This window comes from Bemisia tabaci, chromosome 9 (assembly GCF_918797505.1).
Source record: "Bemisia tabaci chromosome 9, PGI_BMITA_v3".
Taxonomy (NCBI): domain Eukaryota; kingdom Metazoa; phylum Arthropoda; class Insecta; order Hemiptera; family Aleyrodidae; genus Bemisia; species Bemisia tabaci.
The window spans coordinates 10,535,496-10,558,209 of NC_092801.1; the positions used below are offsets into that span (position 1 = coordinate 10,535,496).

A 22,714-nucleotide genomic window follows, 5' to 3' on the forward strand; every position below is an offset into this window, starting at 1 on the left:
TTAACATTTGGCTTCTTTTCCTTTTGAAGTATTTTTTTTTTTTTTTTTTTTTTTTTTTTTTTTTTTTTTTTTTTTTTTTTTTTTTTTTTTTTTTTTTTTTTTTGTCAAAATAAATAAATCGCGATTAAAATACATCAAAATATTAAGTCTCCGTGCTCACCCGTAGCCTTGAGCAAATTGTTGTTGACTACCTCGAGTTCGACGACCAATGCTTTGCGAGCCTTGATCTCCTGCTCCTTCTCCTTGATGATGATATCTCGCTCTCGCTCCACGTCAACGAGCCTCAGCCGGAGTCTCTCTCTGTCCTGCACGAGGAGGTTGTTCTTCGCTTCCGATTCCTGGATCCGCCGTTGAAAAGTGTCGCGCATCTTGTTCGTCTTTCGCAGCTCCCCGTTCACCTTCCGCAGATCTTCGTCCAACATCTCATCAAAAACACAAACCGGATGTTTTAGAAACTCCCCACGTAGAGATATACGAAAAAAAAAAACACTTAAGGTAATTCGATGGACGCCATATTTTGTGTCAGAACGGCTTGCGATACATCGCATCAATTGGTTCCATTTTTTCAGCTACTCATCATTTTTCTCCAATTTTGAGATCGCAATTCCGTTGTCAGGAGACTAAAGCACTCACTTACCAATTTTAATAAAGAAATTCAACGTAATAAAGGCGTGGTTTTTTTTAGAGAGAAAATATCGCATTCGAGTGCAGTTTCGATATCAGTATTGCCCTAGAGGGTACTTCTAGTGTCGCGGAGATGGCCGGAACCCTTGGATACCTAGGGCGGCATCCACGGGGGTTGGGCTCCTTGGATGTCAAGGGGGGCAGCCCCGAGGGTTGGATTCCTTAGATGTTAGGGGGGCAGCCCCCGGGAAGTGGGGCACCTTGGATGCCATGTGGGTCAGCCCCTGGGTGGGGGGCTTCTTGTTTGCCTGGGGGGCACCCCGAGGGTTGGTTTCCTCCAACCTTGGGAGTACTGGCATTCCCGAGTAAAAAGAGCATGCGGTACTCAACAGAATGTTTGCAATATACATAAATTCCAAAGTCAGGAGCAATCAAAACAGGGAGAGGGCGGCGGGCTAAGGAATGTGGGCCATAGACATAAGTTCCACAGGAATCGGTAATCGAAAGAGGAAGCCGGCGGCGGGCTAAGGAATGTGGACGATAGACATAAATTCCAAACTCGGGGGTTCTGGCATTTCCGAGTAAAAACAGCATACGGTTCGTTACAGAATGTCGGCAATAGACATAAATTCCACAGTGATGACAGTTGGTGATGGTGTAATGGTTTAGGGGTCATCATTTGCGAGCAGTCAAGCTAAATCCTCAAATATACATAGATAAATCATATAGATAAATATAATGTAATGTAGATAAATACTCAAATTTTTCATTTTAGCGTATAAACCTGATATGGTTGAAAATATCAATTTTTACTTCATGAAGCTATTCGCTTTTCAACACTCTCAAGAACAATGGGTCAAAATTTTAAGTCGATATTTTCATATTTTGTTGTGGCAGATCACGGCAATTTTGAAATGGTATTCCACAAACTCCTCTATAGATGTAGGGATTTTATCACGACACTGTGCTAAAACTGACTTTAAAAGTCAAACAAATTTTTCAAAAACACTAGATCTGCCCACGAGTGCCCTCATCAGTTATATTGTTGCTAATGCATAAAGGAGTTCAAATTACCTTCATCTGTGTGACCAGAGCAGCGATGCGCTGATTGGCTGCGTCGTGGCTAACCGACTTATTCTGCAAGTCTGTCTGAGCCTTGATTAGGGATGACGATAGTGCTTCGTTCTTTTGCACGATGTGCTCGTTTATTGCCTGAAAAAAAGATCAACGAATTCTCATAAACACCGCGTGGAAAACACCGTGCGTGGTTCGTATTAGTTAATCGACATCCAACCGTATACCATGTTCTAGAGGCACAGTGCAATGTAAACACATTGAAATAAAATTCAATTTTTTTTACCATGAAATAGCAATATTTTCATATTTTTTGGTCCTTAAACTTCGATTTTACATGATCAATAGGATGACGTTAATGTATCAGAGAGGTATAAAATCCACAATACAAAGTTAAACTGCAACTTATTTCAATTTTCTTGCAAAAGATGTCAATAAGGGAAGCCCCTTGTGATAGCAGATAGGCAACGTGCACAACACTCCGATGCAGTGGCATTAATTTCACTACGCAATTGCAATTGATTCCAATCTGTTTTTTCTTTGGTGCAAGCGATTTTCTGTGAAAAAAATTTCTTACCGTCACTTGCTTCAGATTCGTCTCGATTTCCGCCACCGCCTTTTTCGTCAGTTCTAATTGTGAGTTGAGCTGCGTAACTTCATCATTGAGTGTTAAAATTTTTTTGTTGGCTTTTTTCAGTTCTTCCTCCACGCCCTGCCTCAGCCGCACTTCCCTCGCCAGCTCCGAGTCTTTGTTCTATAGATTAGCAAAAAAAGAGAAACAAAATGTTATTCTACTTGCACGATTTTTGACAGACGAACAATGATGTCATAAGAACGGAACTTTAAGTGAAAAATAATAAAAATTGCGTTACTTTACAAAATGCATAAAAATGCATTAGGTACAGCTTTCGGCAAATTTAGAAAAAAATGTTAAAAAAATTAAATCCGAAAATGAAGGCCTTGAGAACACTCCACACAACGTATGCAGGAATTTTTTTTTTTGAATTTGAGAGTAGTTCGATGGCCCAAGTACGAAGACACGTATCTCCTTCGCGGAGTATCAGAATTTCCGTTACTATTTTATTTGTGCGGGGTAAAACAGGCCAAAATACGGAATATTCTGCTGGCTGTGAAGAAAAATAAAGGCACTTTTCAAAAAAGCAGGTTGACTAGTTTCCCGAAGAAAAAATTAAGTGTGACAGGAAGTCTGCGATGATGCAAACGGAGATACGCGGTTACACACTTTAGCAATCGAGTTTTAAGCATTCTAGGCGGAGACTCACTTAAACTACAGAATAATAACATATTATTACTTTATGTAAGATAAATACCCTGGTAAAAATTCGCAGTAGAATCTGTGTTCCAAAATACCATAGACCTACGGCCGGCTGTAAGATTTCCAATAGCTTCTGTAGCCGGCTATACAATTTCTTATAGTCTAGTTATGGCGATTAAGCAAGTCACAGCCAGGCGATTAAGTGTATGCTAAACGCCACTAATTACGGATGCCAGGACTTAGTGAGTTTTTGGACCACTGCTCTCTTTTTGGGCCGTAGTATCTTGATTTATTTTGCGAGGAAAGCTCCGTACTTTTGATGGATGCCTGTCATTCCTAATATATTAGAGCGCCTTCTGTTTCGTATAATACCGTGCAATATACTTCTGGTGTGAAATAGTTGTTTCGAGCGCCGTGGCACGCTGCGGTGCGTCAGCCGGCGCGAAACGCGCATTGGCGCCTACAAACCTAACAGGGATACTTCACGCGTTGCGCAATGCGTGAAGTATCCCTGTTAGGTTTGTAGGCGCCAGTGCGTCGCCGCTCCGCTTTGTGTTAGGCTCTAATATTTAATCTGGCGGAGTCAGCGTTATTCAACTCATGACTTTGAAATGTTTGCACATCCTGTATGGATTATTCTCGTTTTAATTGATGAAAAAAATATATATATTGAAGGAAAATATAACGTGTGTTTTGTAAATATTAAGGTGGTTCCGTATCAAACTTAATGATTTCCAAAGCACACGAATTTCTACACAATTTCTTATAGCCTTTTATAATCGATGGCGAAAAAGCAACAGCCAGGCGATAAAGTGTAAAGCCCGGCGATAGGAGCTATAGCCCAGCTGCATAATTTTTTATCGCTTCGTATAGCCCGGCCGTATGATATTCCCCGCATTCTACAGCCGGCTATATGATTTTCTGTAGCCTTCTTTAGCCTGCTATAAGAATTCCTATGGTATTTTGAAACGCAGCTTTTATCGCCAATTTTTACCAGGGTAATTAATCAATCAATCAATCAATCAAAGGTCGTGTTATTATTCAGACTATCTTATCATTCATGTCATATAGGTACTCGGTTTTAATGACATGATTTTAATAACTTTAAAATAGTTTTGTTTTCCAACCAGGTATGACATTCAAATAGACCAAACAGATAATTATTTGAATCATCCTTTGACTCCTGCCTCATATGTAGCCTGCTCACAAAACCATGGTCAGAGTTTAATTTTGTACAATACTCGGTCGAATACCTCGATATCCACGAGAAGTTCTTGGACTTTGTTTTCCGTGCTGGTTTTCTTCGATTCTAACTCTGCCTGTTGACTTTTGATGACTTCAAGTTTCTGCTTCAGATTCATGACTTCAGTTTGGGACCGTTCCTTTTCCCTGGCCAACATCTCTTTATTCTTCATCGCCGGACCGCTGAAACATCGCACAGAAACATAAATCACCAAAAAAAAACTCCTTATCTCTCCATTATGGCAGGAGAAAATATACGACTACTGAAACTCAAAAACAATCTTAACTTAATTTTTTCGGAACTGTGGGTTGGTTCTTTTCTGATAAACTCGGTCCAAATCTACCTTCTCGGGACACTACGACAGAGGAACACACATACACACACCCACTCATTTTGTACGCGGTAATCAGTCATACTTCGAAGAGCCACCGGGAACATCCAGGAAACTTTGATCCCTAACTAAGAGGGACGACCTTCAATCGAAATTACTCATAACGTTTAAAAAAAAAAAGGGAATGGAAGTTGATCAAAAAACCTCTGCCAGCGTAAGGAAATAGCGTAGCTATGTCGTTTCTGAAATGAGTCTCTAAAGCTACAGTCCCTTAAGTGTGATGGGAATAACAGCGCCTGGATGCATCTATTCGTGTTCTTCGGATGTCCGCGTTGCATACGCACAAACATGAAGGCGTTTTGGATGTTGACGCTTACAGCAGAACGATGTAGGTGTTGCGTTGCAACATCCTGTGATGTTTTCCATTGAGGATATTTTCAAGAATGTTTTACTTCTAAGCCTTTGCTCCTCCTCGAGAAATGTGTTACTATACACCCGCGAGAAAACTATTGTTGGAAGACTAACTTCTTAAAATGTCAGTTGCACCAGCGACCCCGTCGTTTCTTTATGGTTGAATGGACCGCGTTAAGCAGAAAGGAACCAAGTCACATCAGCTATTGCCGCATTTAATTGGGCGACTTAAATATTAACAAGTGAACATTTGCGCGGATTCCTTCGAACATTTTACTGAATTTACCTCGCACTATGCAGAAAATTTACTAAAATTTGTATGAAAACCCGCTCAATTGTTTTCATGTAAAAAATTAAACTGCCCGGTTAAATTAGGCAATAGCTGATGTAGTTTGGTTCCTTTCTGCTAAACGCGGTCCAAATGTTTTTTCTGCCCCCAATAATTTTACCTGTTCAAATGCCAAATCTCCACGTTTAATGTAAAAGAAATTTATAGACGGTGGGCCTTGAAAAGGAAACCAAGTGACATCACCTACTGCCAATTTTCATAGGATAATTTCTGTTTTACACGAGATAATAGTGCCAAATCTCCCCAAAATCTCAGGGAATTACAATGTGAGATGACGTAAATTATCTACATTTTCCGAGAGCATCAGCAAAACTGTCTTTTTATTAAAATATAAACCGTCCGGTGAATGTTGGCAACATCTGATGTCACTTGGTTCTCTCTCTCGAAGAAGACCGCCAGTACAGCCAAAAACTCGGTTAACAATAAGACTCACTCTGTTTCAGACTGAAGCATTCTGTTTTTCATGTCCAGCTCTGATTTGAGTTTCCCAACTTGTAGTCGCAAGGCTTCGATAGTTTCTTGGGCCACTTGTTCTCTGGCATTCGTTGTGTCTACCGTCAGCCAAGCTGCCTCCAATGCCTGACATAAAAATTACGCCGCATTTAAATCAAAAGGGACTATCGACGGTGAAACTACCAAACCACGTATCTCGGTTTGCGACGTCGCAGACTTCCTGTCATACTTTATTTTTTAAATGAAAAACTACTTAACATCCAGTCTTGAAAATTTCTGTGATTTTTCCTCTTTGTGCGGAGAAAATTCCGTGAAAATTTCAAGGAATGATATTGATTTGGTCTACTTCAAAAAAATAAAATGTGAGCGTAGATTTTTAAACACCGCAAACGAGATACGTGGTTTGGTAGTTTCACCGTCGCTATGTCCATTGTGACATGAGCCCGGTCATGTATGTGCTCTTATGGATCTCAGGGCTCATGTCTACAGTCACATGATGACAAATAATGTCCACAGTTCATAGCGTGGCGTACTTTGCGATATATCGATTGATCTGTCACTTAAACCTACGAAAATGATCGATTAATAGGGTATTCGCAACGAACACCTTTATAATCGATTCTTTACCATAGCTTCAAATGGGGGAATATCGATAATCGACCATTCTCGCCTCGCCTCTGCTACAGTCATGAACGTCAACAATTTGAGACAGGTGTAGAGGTAAGATTATCCTTCATTTTTGCGTGATACCACATCACATACCTACTTCGGTGATTGAGTAGTTGCGCGCTTGAATTCCGCTTTTAACGATGGGAGCATAAGTCCACATTCATAAACTTCAGTAATTTGAGACTGAAAAGGTAAGATTTTCCTCCATTTTCGCATGATACCACTTGACATACCCAATCCGGATGAAATTGCAATATTTTTAGACCATTTGGTCAATAAATGTCGAATTTAAACAATCAACAAAATGAGTTAAATGTGTCAGGTGGTTAGGAAATTTGCAAAGCAATAAACAAAATTGCAACTTTTTTTAATTGTACTGTAATAAATTTCAATACGAAGTGCTCCTGTAGATAGGCAACATACACAACACTCCGATTCGGTAGCAATACTTCCATAACGTTACCGTATAATCGCACTTTATTCTGCCGTGCTGAGGAAGAACGCCTTATAACATTCGAGAGTTGCCAAACTTCCTTCGATAAATGGTTTACTTTTGAGAGAAGTTATATAGACACTTCTCCTCGAAATTTCAGGAACATAAGGTGAAATTGCGAACAAAATTATGGGAAAAATTAGAAAAATGATATTTATACGTTTACCAGGAAATTCGTGTTTTATTAAAGGAAATTCGGCAACGCCTGAAGGTTCATACGACGTTTTTCCTTAGTTAGGCGGTATTGCGATCTGAGTTACTTAGGTCTTGCAAAGGTAACGATTACCTTCTTCAACTCTTCGACAGACTCTTGTCCAGATTGAGCGTTCTTCAGGGCACTTGAGAGTTTATTCGAATTAAGAGATGCAAGATGCTGTAAGTCCTTGCACTTCATCCACAGCCTTTTCTGGTGATCGTGTGCCTTCGTGATGAAGTTCCAAAACATCGTGAAGTCAGACTCGTACTGAGCGGTCGTCTTGTTGCCTCTTAAACTCTCGACCGTCTAGTAGAGGAGAAAAAAAAGAGGGGGAAAATACTCTTGAAACATGTTCGTCAGTAGAGACTGAAAAAAAGTTCAGTCTTTTGAGTGGAGAATTTACACGTAATTTTTTTATTGTTTCATCTGAGAGTGCTTAAAGAGCTGATTATGCAGTATTTTTAGGATTCTTGCTGATGTGGAAAATAGTTTAAAAATATGTTTAAAAGAGAAAAAATGCACCGCAGCTGGTGATATAATCTGGCGGCATTTTCCATTTAAACACATGTATCTTAGCAAAGTAAATTATTTTGCCATATCTCCTCCGATTGAATTTATGAACCAAGGGTATCCTCGCGTTCACTTCACTCAGTAGTTTTCACTTAAATACGAAATTTATCAAATTTCAGACACCTGCAAATTATCCATTGCACGGACGCTGATAAGTCTCAAAAACTTCTTGGATATATATATTTTCCTAATTCATCCATATATGTACATACATACGGTATTAATAAAACACCATGGCGAAAATTCATCATTATTAAACTATTGCAAGAGATGGCGGAGAAAAAGGTACCAAAAAGGGGATATGAAGTTGTATTATAATATGAAATTTTGAGGTATGTCTATGAAATATTGAGACGTTCCTTAGCTTCATAGAAAAACTATTTTTGTAACACTAAACTTCAAACCTCTCTCAATTTGACGGAAAAATTTTGAACATTTTCTGTGGAAAAATATTCGTAAAACTATCCTCAAGGCGAGGGTGCCAAGATCTAAATTTTGAATTTTTCGTTACTGAAGTCTCTTTCCCCGTGGACGATCATAATGTTTTGAGATCTCGGTACTCACTTTCTCGTAGTGATCGACAAGTTGATTGTACTCGGACTCCAATTCTTGCGCAAGATTATCCTCCTTTGAAGATGATAGATGCTTTTCTCCAGCTGTTTTCAATGCCTGAAAAAGTATGAAGGTAGAGAAATACCTGGACATTTATACTGTCGTGCTGAGGTAACACGCCGTATGAACATTCGAGAGTTGTCAAATTTCCTTCGATAAAATGTTCATTTTTTAGGAAAGTTATGAATAGTTTTCCTTTAACGTTTCAGAATCTTCAGATAAAATTGCGAACTAAATCATCTGAAAAATCGGGAGGAAAATATTCATAAATTTACCAGGTAATTCACGTTTTACCAAAGGAAATTTGGCCACATCCGAAGGTTCATGCGGCGTTTCTTCCTTGGTACGGCAGTATAGAGGGGATAACGAAAAACTCATAGACCCGCCGCCCACCTCTTTGAAAAAAGTTGTTTGCCTGAAATTTTCAAAAAAAATACTTATAGATATTTAAGTACTATATCGACGGTGAAACTACCAAACCACGTATCTCGGTTTGCGACGTCGCAGACTTCCTGTCATACTTTATTTTTTAAATGAAAAACTACTTAACATCCAGTCTTGAAAATTTCTGTGATTTTTCCTCTTTGTGCGGAGAAAATTCCGTGAAAATTTCAAGGAATGATATTGATTTGGTCTACTTCAAAAAAATAAAATGTGAGCGTAGATTTTTAAACACCGCAAACGAGATACGTGGTTTGGTAGTTTCACCGTCGATATGTATTTTTTCTACATATATATCAGAGCAGATGTATGAATAAAATATTTACGACATTTCGGTACCTGGGATTCCAAATTTTGGTGCCCTCCCATCTGCCCCACCTCCTCGCTTCTAAAAGAGCCCAAGCATAAATCTTTTTCAGTCTTGGCTGATAGCTCTCAATAATATTACATATTTTTCATAAAAATCACTTGCATCTTTTTTTGCCTTTTGCAAAATCATTCACCCTAAGAAATGGAAATTTTCAATAGATCTATTTTTTAAAACATAATATGGAAGAATTGTTTTGAAATTCTGTATTAAAAAAAAAAAAAAAAAAAAAAAAAAAAAAAAATAAAAATGCCAAATTTGGCTGGATTAGCTGTATAGAACATAGTTGTTGCTTTAAAGCTCGTTGTAGCTGGATTTTTCAATCAACAACTACCTACGTTTTAAAAAAAAATGTTAAAAATTTTAGTGTCTATCTAGTAGATGCTCATGTGATGAAGCGATCGCAATGAGGTAAATGATTTCCATGCGATTTTCTGAATTTGAATAATATTTTTAAAGAGGGGTTTCAGCAGAAAAAACACTCACAGCCATCAACTTCAAAGTAGATTTCCGAGCACAGACTATTCGCTTCATGATTGCTGGGTAATTTGATTTCTTCTTACAGTTAACTTTAACTTATGGTTATTGCTTGACACTATTGAATTGTTGTTCCTCCTGTATTGAGGTTCAACTGAACCGCTATCTTATAGTATTCATATTAGATACAATTGCTTGATCGGCTAATTGGGGTGATAAAAAACACGTAAAAGGCACATAAATAATGGAATCCATCACAAGCCTTCATCACATCATGAAGTTCAATCGAATCGAGCCGATTATGAAAATCAACAAAACACCACGTGTTGAAAACAAGTTCCCCGTTGCTATGGCAAACACTGTGCGAGAAAAAGCGGATGTATTGCAAATCTCTGAGTATATTTTTCTACGAAAGTTTCGCATCACGGAAAATGAAGGTGTGATAAAGAAAGAAGTGTAGAAAAAATTGGTGTTTATTGAAACTGGAATTTAAATGAACCGTAAAATTGTTATTTTCCGCTACAATCTTATTCCTTTTTTACACGATTTACGCAAAGAGGGAACCTATATGTCTGGTAATTTCAGTACAGTATTCGAGTGACGGGATGGATATTTCTCACCCTTGTAAAAAAAAAAAACTCTTCAGCATTTGAATTCTATCATAATGTCGGTCTATTATCTAAAATATGTGTAGACGCTCGTCCAGAAAAAGTCCGCAAATTCAAAAAGAAGCGCGCAATTTCAAAAAACGCGCGGTTCCGTTCCTTCGTTATTGCACAACAAGGAATATCTAAAGAATCCGCTGTTCGACAAGGAACTTTAACTCAGAACCGTTACCAAGCACGCGGTTTCGTTTGTTTACAAATTTTCCGCCTCGTAGTTTTCAATTTTGTTTGTTTGAATGTTTTAAAAAGTGATCAGTCCAAAATGAAGATTGAAGAAGTGAAAAGCACTGTCAAAACTCAGCGGATTTCTAGTCACAGTCACGTCAAAGGTCTCGGACTGAATGAGAATGGAATCGCTATCCCGATTGCAGCCGGGCTGGTTGGGCAAGAATCAGCTCGTGAGGTAATTATCATCTGGTGGCTTAACAGTTCATCGTAATTATTTGTTTCGTATCAGTTTTAAACAGAGCACGAGATTCTCACAGGTTTGCTTTCTCAGCCAAGCTTCAAATGTACGAGCTTCCTTGTTTCCGAAGTTAGGTTAGGATTGCGCGTCCCTTTCAACCGCAACTTCTTCGGGAGCCTATGAAACATGTCAGTGTTTCTACAGACTGATTCGTTAACCAATAAAGTACTGCTTCATATCGTACTATGAAGTAGGCTGTATTTTATCCCTGCCCATGGTAGCAGTGCCACCGTTGGTCGATTCTCATCAACCGTTTGGCTGAGATTGCGCTGCTGCTTTCGAACAGGAAGTTGACAGGTACCAGTTCATATCACAAACCACCACAAAACAACGAGATTATGTATTGAATTTAACTTTTTGGAAGAAGTTGTCTGACAATGTCAGAGATAATGGAATCATTTTGTTCTATTCAAACTGCCTCCTTTACTGAAACTTTTTTCTTTGAGTTTCCCTCTCGGAAATCAAGTTTTCTAGATTTTTTATCTCTAAGACAAAAGACCCACGACATCTGGAAGATGATGATTGCTTCCTTTATCGTTTAAATCTTCCCTTCAGAATTTAGAAGGGTGTAGTTTAGTACAGAAGTTTTTTCATGATTTAGGAATAAACTGAAAGCAACCCGACAGTAAAACTACCAGACCACGTATCTCGGTTTGCGGCATTGTAGACTTCCTATATACTTTATTTTGCAAATGGAAAACCACTCAATACCAATTCTTGAAAAATTCCATGTTTTCTCTTTCTGTGTGAAGAAAACTCTGTGAGAATTTCAAGAAATGATATTGATTTGCGCTCCTTCCAATAAATAAAATGGGAGTGAAGATTTTCTAACATTGCAAACGAGATGTGCGTTCTGGTAATTTTCACCGTCGAACTGAATAATTTTTGCTTTCATTGCTGACCTTAAAGCGATGTTTCATTGAAACAAGAGAAACTTCACAAAATTTTATTACAGTTTCTGAAATGTTAAAATGAAATTACATTGAAATAGTTTTTTGCAAAGCATCAGAATAACATTTTCTTGAATTTTACAGGCAGCAGGTATTGTGGTAGATATGATCAAGTCCAAAAAGATGGCAGGCAGAGCGATTCTCATGGCTGGACCGCCAGGAACTGGTAAAACCGCTATTGCGTTAGCCATTGCCCAAGATCTCGGCAACAAAGTGAGTACAGCTTACATCATTCCCTTAGTTTTTAGTCAGTCTTTTTTTTATAAAAGAAAGTCAAGGTACACTCTACTACAGGTATGGACAAACGGGGTGCCGAGGTGGCAGCGCTGAGAATACAGCCCACCGAGTGATGTCGCAAGTCGTACCGTCATTGCCGCGCAGTTCAAAATAAGGTTCTGGCACATCTGGTAGCTTCAATAAGCTATCAGATGAATTTAAAAAATTGATAAAACTCAAAATAACGAAGAAATTAACTAAGAACCCGAAAAAATAAAACGAAATTGACAAGACCCACTCTCAGAACAGAAAGTAAATAAGTTTTCAATGTAGCGTCGCAGTCGTACCATTGGACGTTGTCAAATCTATGCGTTTTGACGACTTTCTAAAATTCCATTTGTCCATACCTCTAGTAGAGTGTACCTTGAAAGAAAGGAGGTACAGTAAACTCAGTACTTTCCTGCTGCCCTTTCTCCCCCACCCTTAGAATCTTAGTCAGAAATGCAACAAATATGTTGAAGCCTCTTTGCTCCATGAGCTGTACCTACTTGACTGAATCTTAGCAAGGGGGGCTCATCTCTATCAGAAAATTTGAAAGGAGATGTCAGTGGAATAGTTCAGATTCATTTATGTAATTGTTAGCTAGGGACGCATATTGATGTTGAAACAGTAAAAACGCATATCTTGTTTACGGTGTTTCAAAGTCTCTGCTCTTATTCTATTGTATCAAAGGAGAAAAAACCAGCCTTTTCACTAAAAATTTTCAAAGAATATTCTTACGGAAAGCAAAATCCCGGTAATTTTTCAAGAATCGATGTTGAGTATTTTTCCATTCAAAAATAAAGCATTACAAGAAGTCTGGTGTTGCGAACCAAGAGATGCGTTTTTGCAGTTTTACCGACAATATGAAATGGGTAGAGGGTATGTGTTGTGGAATCAGGAAGAAAAACGAGAAGCACTCAAAGATTCCATAAAATGCTGTAGCCATACTCTCTACATCTGGTTTACTGATTATGGTTTTTGGTTTCAAACCATCAAACTTTGTGGACCTAATGCTGTTGATGTGAAAGGAAAATATTTTCTCTACACAAGGCCTAAAACAAAGCTCAACAGATGTAAATTATGGTAATTTGACACAAGTCTTCAATGTTTTAATCGAAAACCCAGGTTCCCTACCTTAAATTTAAGCTACTTATCTGCTAAATAGGTGCATTCTCACTAAAAAAGTCGATTTGAGATGTGTCCTTATCACTTGGCTCCATGCAGTTATGGCAACTGCAGTTTTGTATTTTTCTAGCAATTTTTACGCCCCAAGTTGCTACGTTTTTTTCATTTTTGTCAAATGTATTGCAGGTTCCTTTCTGTCCAATGGTTGGCTCAGAAGTGTACAGTTCAGAAATTAAGAAGACTGAAGTGTTGATGGAAAATTTCCGCCGTGCAATTGGATTGCGAATCAAAGAAACAAAAGAGGTGTATGAGGGAGAGGTCACAGAGCTCACTCCGGTTGAAACAGAAAATCCAATGGGCGGTAAGTTTGTTGGATTCATTTTGATTGGCAATGATGATAGATGCTCTTTTTCAAGACATCATTGATCCAAACAATGACATAAACTTGCCTTCATGGAATTATTACATTATTATCAGTATAGATGCGTCACAAATATAGCCAAATATATGGAGGATAGAAAATTTCGGTGTAATATTTTCGCACAATTTAACAAGATCGAAATTCATAAAAAATACGAAATATTTCACTAACTAGATATGCAACCAGATCTGAAAAATACCCATCAATGCTAAAATCCTCTTTTTTACGTGCTGTTAAATATTATTTTATTCCTCTTGTTAGTGTAAAATAAGAATAAGTAAATATGTAGAAGTTAACTCGATAACACTTCCTGCTTCACGTGAAATTTTATGATCTTATTTTATGAAATTTTGCGTCCTTGTGTACTGTCAACAGATTAAAATAGGTCGAAAATATGAAAAAGTTTTATTCTAGTTGACTGCCCTGTTGACATCATGTGTTTAACCCTAAAATATTATAATCATTGCACTGCAGAACTAGAAACCACAAATCGTTGAACTTCAAGAATGCAGTATCTCTGTGATACAGGTCCAATGGTGTCAGTGGTGTGGCATGCTTTGCAACATATCGATTGTTATGCCATTTAAACCCATGGAAAAGGATCGATAATCAGGGTGTTCGCACCAAACACCTTAATAAGTGATTCTATACCATAGGTTTAAATGGCAGAACAATCGATATCTCGCAAAGCACGCCACGCCACTGAATAGTGTTTATTGTGTTCAGATTCTCTCGGGAGATCTTCAAACATGTGAGGTTAGTGGACTCATTCCTAGGCAGGCTATTTCAAAACTGCAGCTTAGAGTACAGGAATTAAATATTAAATTGTTTCATGCTGCAGGAACAGCATTCTCTAAAAAAACATCACACTGGAAATTTCAGAAAAAAATATCAAAAGTTTACCCTTGGAAAATTCATTTATTTGTCCGTCTGCTTTTTTTTTTCATTTTAGGGTACGGTAAAACAGTTTCTCATGTCATCATTGGACTGAAAACAGCAAAAGGATCAAAGCAATTGAAGCTGGACCCTTCAGTTCATGAGTCTTTACAGAAGGAAAAGGTTGAAGTGGGTGATGTGATTTACATCGAAGCAAACAGTGGAGCTGTCAAACGGCAAGGCAGAAGTGATACCTTTGCATCTGAATTTGATCTCGAGGTTTGTACTTTCTATCATTTCAAAATGTGTATTTTTCAAGGCAGCTATAATTATAGGGCTGCCACTATCAAATAATACTTTGAAGTATCAGGGACTTTTAAAAAGTCAGGGAAAACCTATTTAATTTTAGGGAAAACGACAAGAGTGTCAGAAAAATTTGTAGGTCACCTTTATTCGCCTACCAGAATAAGTTTCACATTTTGAAGCACAAATGGAGAATTTGCACGCAAAAATTTATTGCTTCGTTTATGAGTGCTTAATGATCTGAGTTTGTAGTATTTTTCATATTTTTTTTCTGAAGTGGGAAATTGCAGACAAATATATTCAAAAATGAGAAAATCTGCCGCCTTGTGACTTCAGCTGGCAGCATTTCTCATTCAAACACATGCATTTTAGCAGATTAGGTTATTTTGTCATATTTCCTCCAATAACTGTTCAATTTAGAAACCGAAGAGATCCTTGTGCTCAGTTCTCTGAGCAGTTTCGTTTTAAACATGAAATTTGTAAAATTTCAGGCACCTGCAAAATCTCCATTTCACCTGAAAACTATTTCAAGTTATTCCTTTTTAAACATTTGGCATATGGCCAATTGTCAGGGAATTTCACCAAAATGTGTCAGGGAAATGTGAGGAAAATACGTTTTTTAAATTCTGCGGCAACCCTGTAATTATTTATTATTCCAAAGATTGGTGTAAATCTCAAGCGGAAGCTGAAAAAATTATTTTTTACAGGAGACTAGTGTGAAAAAGAGTGAAATTATTGTTGATATGTATAGGTTTTTATGAATGTCTAATCTTGTATTGTTCTTTAAGAAGCTCAATTATTTGAGAAGAGTCTATCAGTAGTTTTGATACACCCATTTGATGTGCCCTAACAGCACTCCAGTCACCAAAAAGTTGCGGTTATAGCTTCAAGATAAGCTCCACAGCAAATCCACAGGTAGCATTCTCAGTCTTGTCGCTTGCTAACACAATGTAAACGCACCGCAGGACAAGCCAACAAACCACTAGACGAAGACAAAAAGCTTGTGTTTAGACTTATAGACTTATTAAACAAATTCTTTGTCTCTCTATTTTTTCATAGGCTGAAGAGTATGTGCCACTCCCAAAGGGCGATGTTCACAAGAAAAAAGAAGTCATCCAAGACGTAACTTTACACGATTTAGATGTTGCAAATGCACGACCTCAGGGAGGCCAAGATATCCTTTCCATGATGGGGCAACTTATGAAGTCCAAAAAGACGGAAATTACAGGTAATCATCAACCGCATTCTTAGTGATATTTTCCCTCTAGACTCCTAATGTTCTTGTCAAATTTGGTAGTCCAAGACACGGTATTAACTTCTGGTAATGAAATGTTAAGAATTTTGTCAGTAATTACGTGATCTTCATGCCTCAAACAAACCATTGTTGGTCTCCAACAGTAGATGTGTGAGTATCATTTAAAATCACCTGCACACGGAAATTGTCTCTTAAAAATTTCGGTATTGACGAATTTTTATTTCTGATCTTGAGGGCTCCTACTTCATCAGTTTGAAATTGGTGACCTACAGGCCAATATCAGGCGATTCACAAATGCCTGTGAGAAATCTTACCAAGTACATGGACCTGAAACAGAACACTGTTCTAATCGATGGCAGGAAATATTGTTCCCTGTGATTGACCTGTAAAATTTTAACGGATTGTCAAACCTTTTTTCAATAAAAAGAAGCAGTCATTGATATGCATGGAGCAAAAAAAAGAGTTACGATTTCAGGTGATGGTCTGCAGCCTTATTATCTGGTGAATTACTAGTTTGCAGCTGAGAAAGATCTAGACCTTAATCCTAGCTACTTTTCTATCCGATTGATTGCAAATAAGGATACCAAAAGGTACTGCACAGTCTGAGAAAATTTTACTCTGTATAATAATTGCTAATGGAAATGCTTTATTGCGTTCTTTTGTTCTTCTACCTTGTACTTTTATAACTTAGATTTTTTCAAAATTTTTACCGATGACTTACTCTTACATTTGTGTATATTTCAGATAAGTTACGGAAAGAAATCAATAAAATAGTAAACAAGTACATCGACCAAGGTATTGCAGAATTAGTTCCGGGAGTTTTGTTCATTGATGAAGTCCACATGTTAGATATTGAAACATTTACTTACCTTCATAGAGCCTTGGAATCGGCAATCGCCCCTATTGTAATTTTTGCAACAAATAGAGGAAGATGCACCATTAGGTAATACACCACTCATTTTCATTTCCTGATCTATAGAGAAAAATCTCAAAGTTCGATTTTTGTGCATGTTTGGAGGATATCGTTCAACAAGAGCAGATTATGATTATTTGTTTTATGATAGAAATTGTTTGCAATTGTTTAGCTGAGTCTCAGAAAAGAGTAGCAAACGTTGAGGAAATACCCAGCACTGAGATGTAGTCAGTAAGTCTGAGACTAGTTTCCTGGTGTTCTTTATGAATCAAAAACTCATATATTGGTTGTTTTAAATTTTGAGGGCCACAGCCAACATGCAGGCTCAATATTGATGGCCACAGTGAGAAACCCTGTATTACCGTTTGCGACATTACAGACTTCCTTTCATACTTTATTTCTTGTGGTTTTGTACCGAGGCTATCAATATTTCTTAGGCTTGTTTGCACCTAGAATTGGTTTAAAATTCTGTATTGGTAAGTTTCAGCTGCTTTGAGATGTATTGCTGCGATTTCAGCATGATTCAACCTTCAAATCTCGTGTCTTATGCTTGGTTTCTCTGTAAACAATAAGATCATTTGGCTGGACTTTTGGTTAGGACTTAATGCAATTTCATTGAAATATGTAGCTTCATATTTTTTGTAACACAGCACAAAATGCATGATGCTTTATCAATCAAACCAATCTTCATTGATCAAAAAACGTTGTTTTCATTTTAATTTTCATGACGGCAACCCTATTCTCTTGTCTGCAGAATTGTTTTTCTCTTGGTGGAAACATTAATAAATAGACATGACTTAATTGAAACTGCTTTACAGAGAACATTTATGAATAGAAATTAGCTTTTTTGGAAATTATTTTTGTACTTAATTTAGTGGCCTTAAGAAACACCTTATTTTGATAATACTTTGTAACTTAAATTTTCATCTCAGCTGACCATTTGTATGCTTTTAAAACAATCTCATGCTTATTTTGTCATGGGAACGGAGTTCCCCATGATATTAGAATCGTTCCGTTGCTTTCGCTATGGGATTCCCTATACCTCCGCGACCTTGAGCGTTTCGCCCAGTCTCCGATTTTTGGTTGATTTTCCGATGTATCAAAAACCGTTGTATTTTTTAGCCAATCATGTCTCTACGTCAAGTTGTGTTGATTGCTAAAATTCGCTTTCAGCGAGTTTTTTTCCACTTTGAGATGTCGTGTCTGACTGGTAAATCTGCGCAGAACCACGAAGTTCCGTTTTTAGGCAAATTCTTTTTTTTGGGAGGTTCTGATTGGTTATTTTTCGCCATCAGTTTTCTGTTCGTTGGTGCAAAAGATCGCCTACCTCGGTGTTCTTGAGAAGCCGCCATTATCCCACCTCAAATTTGAAAAATAGAAGTAAAGAAATAATAACCATCTTACAAGGTGGAAAATTGTTCTGGAGGACTCGTTACGGACAAAGAGGTCAAAATCAGAGCTCGATTAATTGATTTAATTCATGGATAAACAAATATCGTCTCTTGTGATAAGTCCCGCCCATTGCCCGAGTCTTTTGTACGCTATTTTTCCTCTAACGCACGCCGATCCGTTATAGCCTAGTTGACTAAACCGCCTCGTATTTTTGATTAGATGCGGGCACCCGGCGATCGGGAGTTCGATACCCGACGATGAGTGTTACTTTTTAATTGTTGTATTGAATGTTTTAGACTAATCATCAAAAAATAATTAATATTAGATGATAAATGGACTGAGTTAAGCAGAAAGGAACCAACCCACATTTTGGAAAAAATTGAGTTATGAGTGGTTTTGAACTCAACCACTGCTCTACTATCTATCGCCAAAAAATTCAAAGTTTTTGTTGGAGCAAATTTTGCAGAAACAGAATTTGAAGTTTATCTTTTCCATTGAGTCTTATGCAGGAGCCAAACTTTAAACCTCTTTTTCTCAGTTCGATCCCGATGTGGCTTGGTTCCTTTCTGTTTAACTCCGTCCAAATGTAGGTACGAACATTTTCTCGTGAGTTAATATGTTAAACAAAAATACTGGAATATACCTTCTTCATATAATCAGCCACATGTTCCCCCAAATTAATGACGTTATTTTCTTTTTTCAATAAAGTTAATTTGCATTCAACGTTCGTAAGTTAAGCAAAAAGTACCTATTGATACAAATAGAAAGACATGAAAATAGTATGTCTAACATTTCAGTTGTTTTTTTTTTTATTTATTTTTTTTTTTTGTTTTTTCAATAAAACAAATTGACTGGGACTAGAATCATCGTATCTCTGAAGACAAAAGCTAAGTTTTTTGATACAGACATACTAATATATTCATCCTTTATATAATCAGGGAGATGTTGACCCAAATATTGATGTATATTCTCTCTGTTCGCCCAAATTAATGATGGTATTTTCTTTTTTCAATAAAATTAATTTACATTCCACGTTCTTAAAGCAATATTTTCTCCAAAATTCAGCAAAAAATAACAATTTATACCTACGCAAAAAGTAAATAAATAAATAAAGCAATGACATGAAAGTAGTATAGGTAGTACACATCTAACATTTCGGTTACATCTATTTGAATGAAAAAAATGGCAACTTAGGTAGCACATAGGTCACTTTATGATGCGTATTTGGGCATATGCGTAGAGTAAAAATATCATACTTTACGCCGACAAAACGAAACTGAAAGTTAAATGCGTTAACTTCCAAAAACCATACATAATCCAACGAAAATAAATAATTGGTAAATAACAGCTTTCTTGTATGCAAAGAAAAAAAATTAAAAATGTTAAAAAGGAGATGTCGACACAAAATTACATAGCCCCTTCAATTCTGAAGATACTACAAACGAACTGTACCTTAAAATTTTCATATCCCAGAAGCAAAAGTTCCCATGACGAATATTGCTATCGCTAGCGATTGCAAAAACCAACTTGTTTTTTATTTGTTTCCATTTTGCAGAGGAACTGAAGATATTATCTCTCCTCATGGTATACCATTAGATCTTCTAGACAGATTGCTTATCATCAGGACGACCCCGTACAACCGTACAAACATGGAAAATATCCTGAAATTAAGGGCACAGACTGAAGGACTGTCTCTAGATCCTGAGGCCTTGCAGCAGCTTGCCGATGTTGGGTCGAAAACTACTCTAAGGTTAGTTTCTTTCTCCCTTTCTTGCTTCTTTTCAAAAATGTGTAGTTTTTCACTGGTGCTGAAAGTTACCAGTGTTCTCACATCATATTTCATACTATCATACATTTATCATAATTTTTCTAAGTTGCCCTTTGTCTGCCTGAAAAAACAGCTCTCTTCTTTTTAAATCTCCTCGTATTTTGACTCTAAATGTTGCGCTCTCAAGTATCATTATCATCCACATTCAGAATGACTCCATGTCATTTCCTACTGTTTATGTATTTATTAGCAGGTTCGGAAAAAGTTTGAAAATATTGACCATCTCAATTTTTAAGCCAAATCACTGACTTGCTTTACAGAAAAAGGTCTTATTTCATAGAAATGTGATCTTTCTATTTAAAAAAAACCCTACAAAACCGTTGGTTTATTTTGCAAAATTATTTTTTCTTCTAAAAAATGTGAGATTTAGGTGTTTCACCTCAGTGATAGTAAGAATCATTGGTTGTTAAGGGTGGTTCGTACAAATTAAGACTTCAGTATTCTGATTCCTCAAATTTGTCCAGAAGGTATAGGAATCTCTCTTGACAAGGCTGTCTATTGTCGACTAAATTCTCTTGTCAGTTCTGTAACTCATACAGACCATTGTAAGTGCATTCGTAAGCACTTTCGTATTCAGTCTCATTTCTGAAGTTCAATTTCATTAGTGCGTTCAATTAACCCCGCAAGTCTCAAACTTTAAGTGCTTCCAGAATCATACTCCAAGAAAGCCCTGTGACTTTACCATCTGATCATGTATCTCTTCATGGAATTACCTTGTGAATGGAAATAAGCGAGTTAGAGTCCTGCTATCTACAATGCCCCTTCCTTTCCACCAATCAGAGGAGATAAGAATGAAACTTTTTTCTAAAAAAATGTTCATTTGATCAGGTATGCTGTTCAACTGCTAACTCCGAGTGCGCTGACGGCCAAAGTCAATGGAAGGAGCACAATCACGAAAGACGATGTGAAAGAAGTGTCGGAGCTTTTCTTAGACGCCAAATCATCTGCCAAGATCCTCACCGAACAAAAGGACAAGTTCATGAAATAAACTCGAGTACTTTTTGACGTCATCCTGTCTGGTCAGTGTATTTGTCAATTTATGGTACAAGCTGATCGTGCCAGATATGCTAGCAGAATTCGGTTTTTAAGGAATGTTGTCCAATTTTCAATAATATCACAGCCCCGGTACAAAATGCTGATTCTATAATTCCTATAAGTGAAACAATCTGCTCCTAGTTGTAATACAAGAGCTTTTCATAGGTCTTAAAATTGTGTGCGGTTTGATAAGTGTTGATTGCTGCGTCATGGGAAATTGAGAACATCACGAGTAATAACCAAACTTTTGCAACGGTTCTAAAAATTTTATAATTCAAGAACGGTAAACTTTTAATCCAAGTTTTTGTTTCCTAACACAAAATTATTCCAGTGATTTTAATTCTAACAAGTTTTATCAAAAATACTTGGTTAATTCTGAAAAACATTCATAGAAGTTCACATTACCATTAGAATCTAAGATACTTTACTCATTACAATAGTTACTAAGAACTTGAGTATTCCTTCTTTATAATTAAAGTTTCTCTGTACATTATATAAATTTTGAAAAAAAAAAACCAAAACAAATAAAATATAAAATAATTTATGTATTTCTGTTTTGAAATATTTTCTCGAAATTCTTCAAAGACCTGAAAGGATCCTTTTTTTTACATTGTAGAACTGTTTCATTATCAAGTACTGTATCATCACAGTATTGAATAATAGTCATATTATTAATATTACCATTCATGAGATATTTATGGAAAGAATTGGTGCTGCCGTTCTTCTCAACTCACGGTAAACTGTGTACAGTTTCAAGAGCCATCGTCACCATTACTGGACTGTGTATGAACAATGCACAACACAACAGAGAGAAATATGCTCTGCTCATCTTCCGCTGATCTTACAGTGGATCGTCTGTCACATTTTTAATGCCATCGAATTTAGTTGACCTAAGTACTTTATCAATGACTGCATCATCTTTTTATGGATCAAGACTTCATTTTTCTTTGAAATAAGTATATAGGGTGATCCAAGAGTCCTGCACTACTCCAGTACTGCCAGTCTGAAATATATCGTTTATCAAGAGAATAGATTGACATATAATCACGTAAAAGAGCATATTTTGATCAGGAAGTTTGCAGTTTTTGAAATGTTTGGCATCGTCGGTCCTCGACAAAAATCAATCCACTCGTTAATGATCATCTCTCTAATAAGTTTGACTATTGGTGAGGCTGGGGTTGCTGCCCTGTTCATAGTACTTGTTGCAAAGAACCGCTCTATTTGCAGGCCATCCTTTTGAGCCAAGACGAGTGACAGCAAGAACTGAACCAGCCATAGGTTGTAGGGTAAGTTGTGCAGGTGATAGATCCCTCCTGGATGTTGTTACGTAGAGAATGTCCAGATTTGCTCCTCCAAACATGACTGAAGTAACCTTTTCCACGGGCAAATGTATACTCAGTTTCAAACGGCCATCTCGGGGGTCAACCTTGATCACCTGAAGTCAAAATTTAGGAAGAATTTGTCACTGAATATAAATTTTAAAGTACGTTTGCAGTTCAAAATTCATGTAGAGGTGTCGTCAGCTAAGTTGACGGTTGTTTACTTTCGGTTTGCAGGCATTTTCGCGTCCTTATTGTCCACATGAAAACATCTGGCTCTCTCAGAAGCAGGAAAACAAGCTGAGATAAGTTTTTTAATACT

At 37.1% G+C, this 22,714-nt stretch overlaps 3 protein-coding genes across 7 annotated transcripts in view; 1 reads left to right on the forward strand and 2 right to left on the reverse strand.

The window, feature by feature from the left end:
- Nucleotides 1-9,643, reverse strand: part of LOC109036710 (cilia- and flagella-associated protein 58-like) — a 30,690-nt gene extending 21,047 nt beyond the window's left edge. Inside the window, exons 1-8 of the mRNA XM_072304422.1 lie at nucleotides 9,596-9,643; nucleotides 8,254-8,358; nucleotides 7,210-7,425; nucleotides 5,742-5,887; nucleotides 4,228-4,399; nucleotides 2,276-2,452; nucleotides 1,699-1,836; nucleotides 161-422 (exon numbers count right to left, since the gene is read on the reverse strand). Coding sequence (XP_072160523.1) covers nucleotides 161-422; nucleotides 1,699-1,836; nucleotides 2,276-2,452; nucleotides 4,228-4,399; nucleotides 5,742-5,887; nucleotides 7,210-7,425; nucleotides 8,254-8,358; nucleotides 9,596-9,643 — 1,264 coding nt within the window. The remainder of the gene's footprint in view (nucleotides 1-160; nucleotides 423-1,698; nucleotides 1,837-2,275; nucleotides 2,453-4,227; nucleotides 4,400-5,741; nucleotides 5,888-7,209; nucleotides 7,426-8,253; nucleotides 8,359-9,595) is intronic.
- A 760-nt stretch (nucleotides 9,644-10,403) lies between these two features.
- pont (RuvB-like helicase pontin) lies at nucleotides 10,404-21,621 on the forward strand. Its single transcript, XM_072304158.1, has 8 exons — nucleotides 10,404-10,654; nucleotides 11,752-11,880; nucleotides 13,237-13,411; nucleotides 14,424-14,626; nucleotides 15,710-15,878; nucleotides 16,650-16,848; nucleotides 19,766-19,960; nucleotides 20,867-21,621. The coding sequence occupies exons 1-8, from the start codon at nucleotides 10,514-10,516 to the stop codon at nucleotides 21,024-21,026; spliced, it is 1,371 nt and encodes a 456-aa protein (XP_072160259.1). The 5' UTR covers nucleotides 10,404-10,513; the 3' UTR covers nucleotides 21,027-21,621.
- LOC109036720 (regucalcin) overlaps nucleotides 21,319-22,714 on the reverse strand; it is a 38,613-nt gene continuing 37,217 nt past the window's right edge. For all 5 annotated transcript variants that reach the window (XM_072304161.1, XM_072304159.1, XM_072304160.1 and 2 more), the window contains one exon: nucleotides 21,319-22,508. In XM_072304161.1, the coding sequence (XP_072160262.1) occupies nucleotides 22,221-22,508 (288 nt within the window). In that variant the 3' untranslated portion in view covers nucleotides 21,319-22,220. The remainder of the gene's footprint in view (nucleotides 22,509-22,714) is intronic.